The sequence below is a fragment of the Fukomys damarensis genome, unplaced genomic scaffold, assembly GCF_012274545.1.
Source record: "Fukomys damarensis isolate Sample0158 unplaced genomic scaffold, DMR_v1.0_HiC HiC_scaffold_2, whole genome shotgun sequence".
NCBI lineage: Eukaryota > Metazoa > Chordata > Mammalia > Rodentia > Bathyergidae > Fukomys > Fukomys damarensis.
In genome coordinates this window covers 32,830,741-32,844,671 of record NW_022900914.1, presented here as the reverse complement: position 1 = coordinate 32,844,671, position 13,931 = coordinate 32,830,741, and the positions used below count along the sequence as shown (strand labels likewise).

At 37.0% G+C, this 13,931-nt stretch overlaps 2 protein-coding genes across 3 annotated transcripts in view; one reads left to right on the top strand and one right to left on the bottom strand.

Annotated features, from left to right (window-relative positions):
- Rtn4 (reticulon 4) overlaps positions 1-9,799 on the top strand; it is a 63,762-nt gene extending 53,963 nt beyond the window's left edge. For both annotated transcript variants that reach the window (XM_010615840.3, XM_010615841.3), the window contains 5 exons: positions 435-573; positions 7,738-7,807; positions 8,223-8,269; positions 8,419-8,477; positions 8,832-9,799. In XM_010615840.3, coding sequence (XP_010614142.1) covers positions 435-573; positions 7,738-7,807; positions 8,223-8,269; positions 8,419-8,477; positions 8,832-8,874 — 358 coding nt within the window. In that variant the 3' untranslated portion in view covers positions 8,875-9,799. The remainder of the gene's footprint in view (positions 1-434; positions 574-7,737; positions 7,808-8,222; positions 8,270-8,418; positions 8,478-8,831) is intronic.
- Positions 9,800-9,968: 169 nt separating this feature from the next.
- The window catches only part of Eml6 (EMAP like 6), a 251,167-nt gene continuing 247,204 nt past the window's right edge, over positions 9,969-13,931 (bottom strand). The window contains exons 43-45 of the mRNA XM_010615906.2: positions 13,456-13,609; positions 12,972-13,072; positions 9,969-11,778 (exon numbers count right to left, since the gene is read on the bottom strand). Of these exons, the coding sequence (XP_010614208.1) occupies positions 11,754-11,778; positions 12,972-13,072; positions 13,456-13,609 (280 nt within the window). The 3' untranslated portion in view covers positions 9,969-11,753. The remainder of the gene's footprint in view (positions 11,779-12,971; positions 13,073-13,455; positions 13,610-13,931) is intronic.

The following is a 13,931-nucleotide window of genomic DNA, read 5'->3' as shown; positions in this document are numbered from 1 at the left end:
AAAAAAAAAAAAAAAAAAAAATCTCATTAAAAACCAAACCTGTAATACTTTGTTGGTTCTTTGTGCACTTTTGTGTTAAACATTTTACTCATTGAACCCTCATAATAATCTCTTTTATATATGAGAAAACTAAGGTTTGGAGTGAAGATTAAATAGCATTATTGCAAAGTTACACGGCCAAGTAAGTAGCAGAGTTTAAGATTCAGGCTCAGATTAGCCTGGCTTCATAGCATACACTTTTTCTATGGCAGTTAGCTGACAGGGCATACCAGTGAAATGCCCCTTCTTACTTGGGGAATTTTTGTATTATGCTTAATTGGGAATTGATAGGCTTTTATAGTAGGACATTTTATACTTTTCCTTTTACACATACATTATTGCTGGTTGACATTTGGGAGCACATCACTCCAATGACAGTTATGTTTTGTTTCTAGGGCATATTTGGAATCTGAAGTAGCTATATCTGAGGAATTGGTTCAAAAATACAGTAGTTCTACTCTTGGGCATGTGAACTGCACCATAAAAGAATTCAGGCGCCTCTTCTTAGTTGATGATTTAGTTGATTCTCTGAAGGTAAGTTTATTTTGCTTTTTATATATGACAATATTCGAAAGTTAGTATCAAGACTTGAGTATAAAATTCTGTTTTTCTGTACTCCAGTGGTGAAGATGTAATAACACATTACTATAAACTTAATGTTTTAAAATGTAGTATCCAGTCACATTTAGGTTGGAGAAAGGTGCTATTTCTTTTCAAAAGGAAAATAAATTTCAAATTTACTTTTGGAAATCTAAGATTAAAAGTGAGGAAAAATTAAAGGAAATTCCAAGTATAAGAATAAAGATTATTTAATGCATTTTATACCCGATGGTGGTAATTCTACTTGATTTTAAGAGGGTAGCATGTAGGTTTTTTAATAAGATATTTCATATCTTGCACTCTTTCTTGGAGTATTTTAAAACACTTCAGTCTTTGGTTAGTAACTGTTGGAAATTTTTCTTTAGCTTTTGGATCTTGCTACATAGCATATTGTTGGAGTCTTGCCTTACAAATATACTCGCCCTTAAGTTCTGACTGATTTGAAATAAGCTCTGAACCACGGCCATGCCTCTTGAGTGCTAGCACTGAAATTATAATGCTTTTTCTTCACATAGAACTTACCATTTGTGTTTGTAAAGAGATATACTGTAGTTTGCAATTTATCATGCAAACTATGAATATTATACTAGTAAGATGATTAGGGCTTTAGACTCAAAAGTTTTTAAACTGGTTAGAATATGTTTACATGCTTTCAAGTCCTTTCTGTAAACATTTTGGCCTCTTCATAAGCCAGAAGATGATACATTTTTTTTCAGCTGTGTTTCCCTTAAACTTGGAGCCTAAGTTGCTAATGTTCAAGGTTAAATAAGTTAATATTCTTTCATCTCATGTTATGTCTTTTGTATAGGATATGTCTTTTGAAATGATGTCAGTGTGTAAAGAAAGATTGTGATTGTTATTTAGCATGTTTATCTTCAAGAGAGAATAAAAACTATTTTTTAGTTAACTGCAGAACCACCTTGTTCACATGGCCTAAATGAAACCTATTCACTGAAGGTGATATTTGCTATATATAGCTTGACTTCCAGAATAGAACATAACATGGGCAAAAAGTCATTAAGAAGGTACTAGTGCAATTTAAGGTGGAGGGTTCGTGGGTAGTTATTGACTGAGAAGAAACACTGTCTATGCATAGTGACACAGAAGTCTTGAGTTTGGGAAGAGGTGACTTCAAACTAAGATCTCATGAAGCATGACAGGGGAGCTTATCATTGTTTTTACAGACCCTGTTTGCATAGGATAGTAGTAAAAGCAGCTATATTTCTATAATTTTTCCTTAAGTCCTTCATGAAGAGATCTGTTTAAAAACAAACTAAAACAAATTGGTCGGGTTTCTTAAGCATGTGTTGTTTCTTTCCTTTTCTTCTTTCCTCTTTATTCTGTAGGGGTTGAACTCAGGGGCTCATGCATGATAGGCAAGAACGCTGCCACTGAGCTACATTCCTCAGCCTTTTGTTTTGTTTTTTGGAGACAAGGTCTTGTTAAATTGCCCAGTCTGGCCTCTGGCTCCTAAGTAGTTGAGATTATAGGAGTGTGGCACCGTATTCAATATTTAGTTAATACTGGGGAGAAAACGGACTTGCCTGACACATTTCATCATGTTAGCATATAAAGTGAACCTGGCATTAGGTCTCAAAATCTGTTCAGGCAAAACAAGGCAGGGTAGCTGGCTTTTCTCCTTATGCAAAGGTGATGGGTATAAAGCTCTTCATAATTCAGGTGCACATTCTTGGTTATGAAAAGATCTTCCTTGAACTCTGTGGTGCTGCTACACGAGAATCTACTTAAACCTTTTCTTAATGTCTTTGTTTCCCATTGGTACCATTTGTTTGTTTGCACTGAATAAGGATACTGTATAAACACATAATTCTTTCCTGACTTTTTTTTTCCCCTGACATTTATTTTAAAAAAGAAACTGATCACTCTTGGCTCTTTGTTGAAATCATAGTAGTATATCATCTTTCCAGAAAATTTGCTTTGTATTTATGGCCATTTTTATCTTTCATGGTTTTCATTTATATGGAGAGTATTTTATTTAAAAAATTTTGGGGTACCAGGGATCAAACTCAGATCCTTGCATTTGTGAGGCAGGCTACGGAACTGCTGAGCTAAATCCCCAGCCCTGGAGAGTATTTTAAAAAGCAAATGACAAGGAGGTAGACTTTGTGGAGATGGGAAGGGGATCTAGGACGAGGGAAGAGATGACGGGGAGGAGGATAAAGGAAAATAAAATGATCAGAGCTGTACATACATTTATCAGTTCCCTAAGATTTTAACTATGTATTAAACCTGTTCTTTCAAATGTACTCAAAGAAGTTACTAAACTCTAAGGCTCATCCATTAGTCCTCTTATAAAATACCTGACATGAGTTGGTAAGCATTATTGTGCCTTGCTTGGGTATCCCGGTAGTTGACTTAAGATTAAAAATAAGACATATTCTGTAGATTTTTTCCTTTTAAATTGTTGTGTTATTGTTTTAACTACAGGTTGTAGGTCCTAGCAAGGATTTCAAGGGTCCATAGATAAAACAACAATCCCATTTCCTAGTCAGTATGTATAAAATCATTGAAAAGGTAGTAATGATTCCATTCAGTAGAATTAGTTCAAAAACTTAATACTGGGCTGGGGATTTAGCTCAGTGGTTTGGTGGCCTGCCTTGCAAGCACAAGGACCCGAGTTCAATTCCTGGAACCAAAAAAAACTTAATACTATAAAATTTCACTACAATACAATGTCTTGACCAGGCCTTACGATTTAAGTTGCATTTCTTAAAGTAGGTATGTTCCAGGAAGTACCAACTATAAAGTGGGAGAGTGAATGAATAAAGGGAAAGTAAAGGGGGAAAGTCCTTTAGTAATAATAAATCGAGGACGCAATGTATGTTTCTTTCTCAGAGAGTTTAGTGGGTATAGTTTGTCTCTGAGAACTTGGAAAGAGGTTAGATAACTGTTTGACCTATCAACCTTTAATAATTCCTGTTATCACTATGAAACGAGTATATTTCGTGAAACACTAGATTTTCATGGTCAAATAGTTGAATAAACTACCTAGCAAAGGCTTAATTCAGTTTCTGTGATTAGTCTTCTGTGTTAAGGTGTCTTTGATATAAGGGCTTTTTTTAAACACCTGGTTCTCAGTGTCAACTTTACATTGGAATCTCCTGAAGGGAGCTGCAAAGTACAGGTCTACTGCATGGAATTCAGATTTCTCTGAGAATTCTGCCTGAAATATTGCCTTTAGAAATTTGTGACATTAAACTATAAACCCCAGGTTATTCCCACCCTCAATTCTAAACGAAAAGTATATGATATGCCTAGTGGGTGTTTAGCTCTGAGGCCACTTGAAGGAGAATCCAAACCGTACCAGAAAGTTCTTGCCTTTTGAAACTCCAAATCCCAAGAAGTTGCCTAAATACTTTCACTTACTGTGGATTAAGACAAGTTTTTCAGCACAGGTTGTTTGTGGAATATGGGTTTGGGTGATAGAGTTGATTTTATATGTTCTGTGACTTTCCATGGAAAATTGTTATTTATGAGAAAATTTCTAGCTAATAAGATATTCAGCTATGATCTAGAATACAATCTTAAATCTGAAAGCAAGCAAAAAAGGCTCAAAAATAGCTGACCCAAAGAGGTTTAAAATCAAATAGTGCTCAGGCTTTTATGCAGCTGGAACAAACACATTTGGCAGTTTCATGTCAGGTTTCTTTAGCTTGCTGGAAAATAAGAAGGGAAATGGGATGGGGATATAGAGACAAAATCGTACTAACCCAATGAGTAAGGTGTCAAAAAGAACAAATTGTCATTGTTCAAGAATTGAGAAAAAAATTGTAAATTGTCAGAAATGCAAAAGTAATTTCTGAAATATTGTGTTTACATATCCTTCATTTTCCTAAAATCAGGACTTCGGTGCTCTTAATCAGGAGTATTGTATACAATTACATTGAATTCCCTATTTCCCTGAAAGAAAGGCAACAAGATATGGCTGCCCTTCTTTGGTAATTTCTCAGTTCTTATTACACTTTTGAGCATCTTTTCTCTGTTCTCATTACTACTCAAAGGAGAGATGAACTGTAACATCCACAGTTAATTTATGTTTGGCTATTTATGTTGCTAAGTATTTGTAGTAAAATGCCATAGAATTTGTAAGTCCAACATGCTCCTTTAAAGTGCTGTTTATTGAACTTCTGCCTCTTTATGATAACATGCACATTTGTGATGAATTCCCACTGATAATGATTACTCTGTAGCAGTCAGTGGTGGTGAATCTATGGCACATGTACTGCAGTGGCTGTTAATATCATCAAAAGTTCTAAGAAGCTAAGCTTGCCATAAGTGTGGATAGTTTTTAGTAGACAGGAGCAGGTTCTGAAGTCAGATAAACCTGCAAACAATGACTGTTTGTCCCTTCTATAGAGATAATAATAGTACTTAACTTTCAAGGCTAACACATTCCTGCTGGCTGGAACCACCAGTGGCACATGCATAAGAAAGTCACTGGTGGTTCATGCTGGTGGAAATGTAACATGCTGGCTGGCAAGTTGAGATGTACAAATAACGGCCCCATCATGAATGTGTTTATGAAACTTAACTGGCATTGTATATAAATAAAGCACAGCAACTGTTTTTGAAAAGTTAGTTGCTCATGTTATTCTATAACAGTTCAGGAATTGTACAGGTACTATATATTGCTGGTGTGCTGTCTGGAAAAGTTTATTTTACCTAGAAGTTTTCATCAAGTGTAGCTCATTTTGAACTTGTGTGACCACATATAAAAATGTAAAGTTTGTTTCTTAAAAGGGGAGAATTTGGCATCACTGGACTAGAACAGTTGCATGACCACAGTATATGCAGCTGGGTTGTGGGTGCCCCCCCCCCAGGAAGAATGCCAGAATGTGTTGCCTTATTTCTCCCAGCCTTCCTCATGCATCAGGCATTACTTTCCCGGCCCCAAGGACATTTGAGTCCTCCTGTTCTCTTTACCTCTGTATAGCACTCTAAGAAGAGTGTTTTCAAAGAAGCAAGTAACATTTGAACTCTTTGAATGGCCCAGGTCTGAAGTTTTGGGCTTCTCTCCTTGTGGGTTTAATGCAGCCTTGCTACTGACTGTAATGAGCAAACTAGGAATTATTTTTAATTTGTGTCTACTATCTGAATTTTCTTATGGTGAAGGGTGTCTTCTATGGCTAAAGCAATTTCTTAATGTGGAAAGTTGACTCTTCCCTTTGGACTTGGGCACTCTGGATGAAAATAGCTCTCAAGTTCTATAGTACACTTGCTTACATGCAGATGTTATATTTAACTTCTGCAGTTGTAGTCTGTAAAACTGTGTGGGAGTGAAAAGGGCTTGGATGATAATTGTTATCCTTCAGACTGTTCTTCCAGAGGTTCCATAACAAGAACAGGGCAGCACTTTTAAGATCACCTAACATTTTCTCACTTGGACATTAAATTCAGTTGTAAAGATGATCAGAATGTTACTGTTTGTAGAACTGAAAATTTGGAGGAATCCAAAGGTTCTTAGTAATCTACAGTAAGTGCTCACTACCGTTTCAACACTTTAATGCTCAGTAGCTAGCTCGTAGTAGTCAATTTTATTGTGTAAATGAATAATGGAGAAATGCTTTTAAATCAAGGCTTAAGCTATGGTCTATTTAGCCCACTGCCAGATTTTGTGTAGCCTGGGAGCTAAGAATAGTGGCTTTTATTTTTTAAAGTTTGTAAAAAGAATATCAATTAGAAAAGTAATACGATATAAAGACCCTATGATGCCTATAAAGCCACTAAGCCTAAAATGTTTACTGTCTGGCCATTTAACAGGAAGTTTTGCTGATTCCGGCTTTAGATAATGGAGCTACTTACTCTGCTGTTTCATTTGTGCTGTTACTAACCACCTAAATAATCTATAGTTGGTGGCATCACAGTAATATGTTACCTACTAAATAAATCAAAGTGATTGCCAGAGAGGAAAGATTTGAATTAGGAAGGAAACAGTTGCTGATAGTGAATGTTTAATAAAATTCACACTGACTTATGCTTGGAAGTCCTCAAGAACTGTTTTGAACATGTCCTTAAGCTTTTATATTATATGAGGTCATGAAGTTTTAGAACTCGAAGTCTTAAATTCTTACCTAGCCATTCATGAATATAAAGTATAGAGAGGAATAGGAAAAAAAAAAAAAAGACTTCCTTGAAATGAATTGCTTTTTAGATGCAAAGCTTTTCCCAAACTACTTTGATGATTTAAAAAACCTCAAATGGGAAGCCAGAAGTAAAATAGGAGCATTTAGTTAATTCATTACTATCGCCAGCCCCCCTGGAGAGGACAGTGAAACCTATAGTAGTTATAATCTGATATTGGGCATGTGATTAAAAGCTTCTCTTTGCTTTAGTGCCTGCATTTGTCATAGTAATAGTAACAAAAGCTCTCAAAATTGGAGGGACAGGTTTATGTTTATAAGCATTTTAAATAGTGTGCAGCACATAACTGTATTCATGTTTCTTAAAGGAAGCAATGGTTAAAAGAATAGTTTGGGGTTCAGTGGTGTCACTGCCTGCCTCCCAAGCACAAGGACCCTTGTTCGATTCCCAGTACCAGGGGAGAAAAAATAGTTTTATTAATAGGTATTAAAGTTTGAGGAGTCGTCCTTCCCCAGGGTTTACATTGGCCCTTAAATAAACATACATTATTGGACAGATAGTAACTAAAACCTAGTTTCCCTGAGAGGTACTTCCTGCTGTATTATTACTTGAAAGATGCTAAAGATATTGATACCTAAATTATTCATCCCATAAGCCGGAAGGCAATGTTATTTTAAGATGAATTTAATAGTTAATTTTCATAATCTCTTCTGTCTTCCCATTTAAAGGCTAAAGCTTGAGTAAGCTGCACCTGTGGCATGTTTTTCAACCTTGGAAAAAAACAGATCAATGCGTATTTTGTAGTGTATCCTTAAGAAAACAAGCAGATCCATTGCTTGGTTTAGTCAGGATTCTGCAATGCTAAGACTGGTGACTAAGTAATTGAATTATTTTACTCAGTCCTCAATGTGTACGTCTCTAATAGATTAGCATTTAGATGAATGCTTAATTAATAGACTTTACCTAAATATTCTTTATAATGTTATTTTCTTACAGTTTGCAGTGTTGATGTGGGTATTTACCTATGTTGGTGCCTTGTTCAATGGTCTGACACTACTGATTTTGGGTAAGTCTGTAAAACCACTGGAATAAAAAATTATAGAATAAAGTTTGTGCAGGAAAATTAGAAACATATGTAGAATATTCTTACATTGTAAAAAAAAACAATGTAAATTTGACGTTGTGGTCTCTTAAATAGTTGATACTGAGTCTCAATTAATTGAAATACTACTTCCTGAAAACTGCTCCAGCTGATAAATGTAATGGAAGATGCCTGTATTTTAAAACAGCTCTGTGGTGATTTGAAGCAAGGCCTAGTTTAACTCATTCTTCTGGGGTGGTTCTTCAGTAGGTGTACCCCGAAGATCCCAGTGTATTCATTCATTTAGGGATATAGTACTGCTTAGCTGTTATCTTGAATGTTGTCAGTTTGATAGCTTTATCCTAACTTTTAAAAAAAGTTTTGTATTTCCCTTTTTCAGCTCTGATTTCACTCTTCAGTGTTCCTGTTATTTATGAACGACATCAGGTAATTGAACTGCTGATTTCAGAATACAGTGCTTACTTCAAAACCATATAAATGAAAAATATGGTCATAAGTCGTTTAGTGGCACATAATGCTTAATCAGAATTTTTTTTTAGTAATGATAATTTTCTAATAACTTCATTTCCTTTCAGGCACAGATAGACCATTATCTGGGACTTGCAAATAAGAATGTTAAAGATGCTATGGCTAAGTAAGTTAATCTACAGCTTTTTTTCAATCAAGGAGGAAATGTGCTGAATTTTTAAAGTGTAGTATTTTCATATGACAAGCATAATGAAGAACAAATCTCCATCAAACCATCAGCTGTAGCAAAAGATTATTTTCCTATCTAGTTTTACTGTGTGTATTTAAGGTAGTGTTTAAATATAATTTGTGAGGTAAAGATGACAAAATTATAGTTTATAATTTGGCAGTTTTAGGGCTTCATTTCTTGTATTAGCCAAATAATAACAAATAGGTCTTGAAAGGTGGCATTTTTTTTTTAAGAAGCAAAAACAACATAACAGTATTTACATTGGCATTCTTACTTCCTTTTCCTTTGTAGAATCCAAGCAAAAATCCCTGGATTGAAGCGCAAAGCTGAATGAAAAAGCCTAAAACAGTTAACATAGTTCATCTACAAAGGGGATATTCATTTGATTACATGGGGGTGGGTCAGGGAAGAATGAAACCTTGACATTGCAGTGCAGTTTCACAAATCTTTATTTTTAGCAGTGCACTGTTTGAGGGAAAATTACCTGTCTTGACTGCCATGTGTTTATCATTTTAAAGTATTGTAAGCTGCTATGTATGGATTTAAATTGTAATCATATGTTTTCCTATATGAGGCACTGGTGAATAAAAAGTGATCTGAGGAAGCTATATATTACACTTCGTTGCGGGTAGTCTTGCTGTATTTTGGGAAGTTGCAGAGAAGGTAGAGCTGAACAGAACAACCCCTTTCACAGTTTGTGCACTGTGTATGGTCTGTGTAGATTGATGCAGATTTTCTGAAATGAAATGTTTAGACAAGCTCATACCACTAAGGCAGGAATGAAAAGGCTTGCCTTTCTGGTGTGTTCTAGGTGTTTTGTGAGTTTTACTGTTATATTAATTGCCAATATAAGTAAATATAGATATATATCTATATATAGTGCTTCACAAAGCTTAGACCTTTACCTTCCAGCTGCCCCACCATGCTTGATATTTCAGTCATTGGTTATACATGTATAGTTAGAAAGCACACAAGCTAGAAAAAAATACATTTCTAGGAACATTACCATCTGTTTTCACCATTAAACAATACCACATCGAACTCCACTACAAACTTCATTGCACATACTTATTGTAGTCAATTTTGTCACAAACTCTGGACTGAATCTTATGCTTCCAAAAATATTGTTTGCAAACATTGTTATGTAAGAAATTATAAACTGAAGACTTAATACCATTGTGGTTTAAGCTGTATTGAACTAAATCTGTGGAATGCATTGTGAACTGTAAGAGTATCAATAAAGCTTATAGACCTAAAAATGTGTGTGGTATTTTGCTTTCATGAAGGTATAGCAGATTAAAACTGGACACAGGACTTCGTCAATCAATGAGCAATTGTTTTCAGAAAAGAAGGATAAAAAACCATGTTTATGTAAACAAATTTATTTGACACATGAAAATGTTTGTCAATTGATGACTGAAAATAAATTCATGCACCAATATAACAGTACAGTGCAGAATTTATGAATATACATAAAATTATACCATATAAATGTTTACAAATAAGATTTAAGAATTGTTTTTGACACAGACACTATTGCTCTTTTAAATATAAGTAGTTGTATATATAATTGATCAGTTCATTGTTCAGATGGTTATTTCAATGCAAGATCCAGTCAGAAACAAAGATCATTAGTACAGTTTAGGCAGACATGGTTACATGGTTATCACTCAGCATCACCAGTCACATGGATACAGAGAACAGAATTAGGACTCCATAGGAACTCTACTGCGGGCCCAGCGATATTAGTGGATCAATGTAAGGCAGTAATAAATTGGCATATAAAAATAGCTTAATGAGTAATTCATTTAGAATGCTGAAGCACTTCTGTGGTAAATGTTAATCTACTCTTTAAAATGCTTCATTTCACCATTTCTCTAAACTGTCAACTGCATATATCCAGAAATAAAAGTTTCAAAATTTCTGTGCACTGACCAGGAGGACTAGTTGGCATCTGTCGTGAGAGTCACCATTCTCTCACCAGTCTCCTTTTAATGAGTATTGTCAGCCTCACCCTACAGTCAGCGCCTGACTACATGTATGACCGAGGGGCTTTTGGGCTGGCTTGCTGTAATATTGTCCAGGTCACATTGTTATACAGCTTAACTCTGAGGAACTGAAAGCTAAGTTATTAAATATTCCTTGGTTTAGGAATTTATTCCACAGGGGTTTTGTTCATTTTAAATGTAGACCTATTATAGTTCACCTGATAGAAATTAATGAGGTCAAATCAATCCCATTCTGGGGGTGGTAAACCAGGGTGTAGCCTCAGGTCACCTCATTTTAAGATTTAATAAGACAAGTCGACTCATCTATTTGGCCATAGTTGACAGTTGTTTTTTTTTTTCTCTTCTATTTTGTAGTCGTGGTTTATTTTATTTGAATACTATTTTGGATTATGCAGGTTTGGCACTAACATAATAAAAATCCATTACTCCTTCCTGCCAAACTTAAGTTCCTTTGCTGCTCACCTTACAACCACAGTTTCCCAATCCGGTAACTGATGTCTCTTATTTGGGAAGCCTTGACATAAACACAGGACATGAGTGACAGATTATGAATCAGCTAAGGATCCTGTAGCCCTCCTCAGTTTTGAAGTCTTAGCACCATATGTGGAAAGGTAATCTGTGGGAGGTGAAACAGCAGCCCACTCAACTGGAAACTTTCAAAGGCACTTAATGGATATAAAATTGCAAATGAAACATTAAAAAATTAAGTTTCTGAACTTGTTTGTACATGGCTCATTTGGTTTTGAAAGCTAAATGTAGAGACACCTATCAATAGTTATAGTACTTCGGTGCATGTAACTTAAGCTGTCTTGTTCAACTTACTTGTAAAAATGAACATTCTTGAAGTGTATAGAAACAATAGCAAAAACATCTTTTGTAAAAGTTTTGATGCAAACTAAAAGCTACATACTGGTTAGGGTAACTGAGGCTTTGAATTTCGTCAGTGGCTACGTCACCAGGATTGGTCAGTGCAGTACGCGTGTAGTTTTAGTCTCAGAAACAGACTCTTAACGTGTTAGAACTTTACCTTCCTGCAGAGTGCAGACCATGGGAGCAGTCACACACACTTCGCCAGCATTGGTAGTATGTGCGTCCCTGCAGCGTGGTAGGTATCTCCCCGCAGTTGGGAGTGAGGCGGCCTCAGTACTGCCTCAGCAGTTGCTGGGGTGGTAGCAGCAGCAATAGCATAAGAGGTTTCTGGTACTTAGAGACATTGCCACACAAATACACTTAAAAGAAAAAAAAATAGTCATTTTGCATGGCTGTATGTTATATCTCTGTCATATGGCAAAAAATCTTGCTAAGTACTTGTAAATTGAGCTCAACTGATAAATTTATTTTAAAATGTGAGTCGGGGATCTTGCCACACCAGTTTAAGGTCTATTTTAAAGTTTTTGATTTTTGTTTAGTTTGGCTCTTTTGGCAGCTTGAGTGTCTGCTGAAAGGTCAGTGAGGGCTTTTGGCAATTTGACTTCACACTTACTGTCGAAAAGGTTTTATCAGCACCACTTGAGTCAGCCCGTGTTTAGCACAGTCGGGGATCACTTGATACTCCCATGCCTTCAGAAGGCCTCTAGGCCCTGCATCTTCTGAATCATATGTAGTATACAAATCACCTCTTGTCTCCCACACTGGGCTGACCAAGTCATTTAGGTCTCATTTCTAGCTTACTCTCAATTTGGCTGGTGCACTTTGAACAGCTGTTTATACTTCACAGTGAACTGTTGTCAGTACTATTCTCAAGGGTTTTAAGTGCCAGCCTCATGGCACTCATGAGCCTCATGCCTCATGCAGAACAGTGATTTCACATTAAAGTCAAAAGCTGCCCTGGTGTGTGTTTTCCTGCTACTAATCAGTGCTGAGCCTCATTGCATTGCTTTTTGCCTAAAAGCAAATGGCTAGCACTTGCCCTGCTTGTTTTGTAGGGTAGCCACGGCTCAGTGATACTTTTTAATTTCTCTTGGTTGTAAGATTGATTATGCACCTTAAGGATACTAGTGATCATCACCTGGGAGTTCTTAAAAAGACATGAATGAATTTCCATTTTAACCTGATTATTCTCAGTAATACCCCTTGGGCTGTCAAGAGCACCTACTAAAATCAGTCATCTTGGGCCTCTCACCCCTTTGCCTCCCCGCAACAATGCTCAGAACAGCTGTCACGTGAGAGCTTCTCACTAATCCAAGGACAGCCCCAGTGGGGACACAGGCCAAGATTTAGGTTGAGTATCACCAGAAACTGACAGCCTTAGACTTAGAAAGCCCCTGCATTCATTAAGACTCAATAAATTTCCCCATTACTATCCCACATCAGCCTCTACCCAGGTCCCTGAAAGAGCCTGACCCAGAGGACCACTGAAGTAGATAGAATAGGAGAGAAGGCCAGGCCTGAGGAGTCAGAACCAGAACAATCAGGTTAGTACCTGCAGTCGTCTCCTCCAGTGCTGACCACATACTTGTCATCGTAAGAGAAACGGATGTTCGTCACATGAGCTGAGTGACCAAAGTAACGCTTATGTTTGGCCTATAAGCAAAAGCAAATAGAGATAGCCAAGATATCTGAGTCTCCCAGTAACCACAGAATACCCAGGGCTCAGATCCCTTCCTCCCAGAAGCTGCTTCACTCGGGATTCCCATTTGGTCTGGACATCTGTAAGCTAACCTTTTGCAGACTTTCCAGCCTCTCATTCTTGCCCAGCTTGTGGCCATTTTGCTCCTATCCTCCCCTTCTCCCACCCTCCAGGTCCTCCAGAGTGAGACAAGGGTTAGTCACTGCCAGATCTCCACAGGGCTAGGACAAGATTCCTACGTCTTTCAGAGGGCCATCTAGATGTGGCCACTATTTCCTACACAACTGCAGAAAAGGAGAAAGCCTAGAGGCAGTGCAGGGATCTTGGGAAAACTTACAAATTTTTCTGTGCATGGAAAATCAAAGAGCTTCACCAGCCCGAAATCATCTCCTGTGACAATGTTCAGGCCAGCATGGGTCACACATGCACAGTTGACATCAGCCTTGTCTGCATTTCGTGGCCAGATTCCAATGACTTCATCTCCCAGAATGCTGTTCCAAAAGGAAGAAGTGTTAGGAAGATGTGAGAAAGTTTCTTGTGGCCAGTCATCCCCTCCCACGGAAAAGCAAGAGGCAGGTATTTTTTGCCAATTCATTATGGTCATGTGGCTGTTCTGTCATGGAATCATCTAAACCTTCCTCCTCTGTACATTTGTTCCAGCTCATACCAATCTCCTCTGCCTCAGTCCTCTAAACTCTAGAAAGAAGTTACCCCACTTTTGATTCCCTCTTCCCCATAGTCCTCTTGAATACATGTATGGGAAGAAGGGAGGGGCCTCCTTCAGACTCAAGGCTTGGATAGGCTCATCCCTTG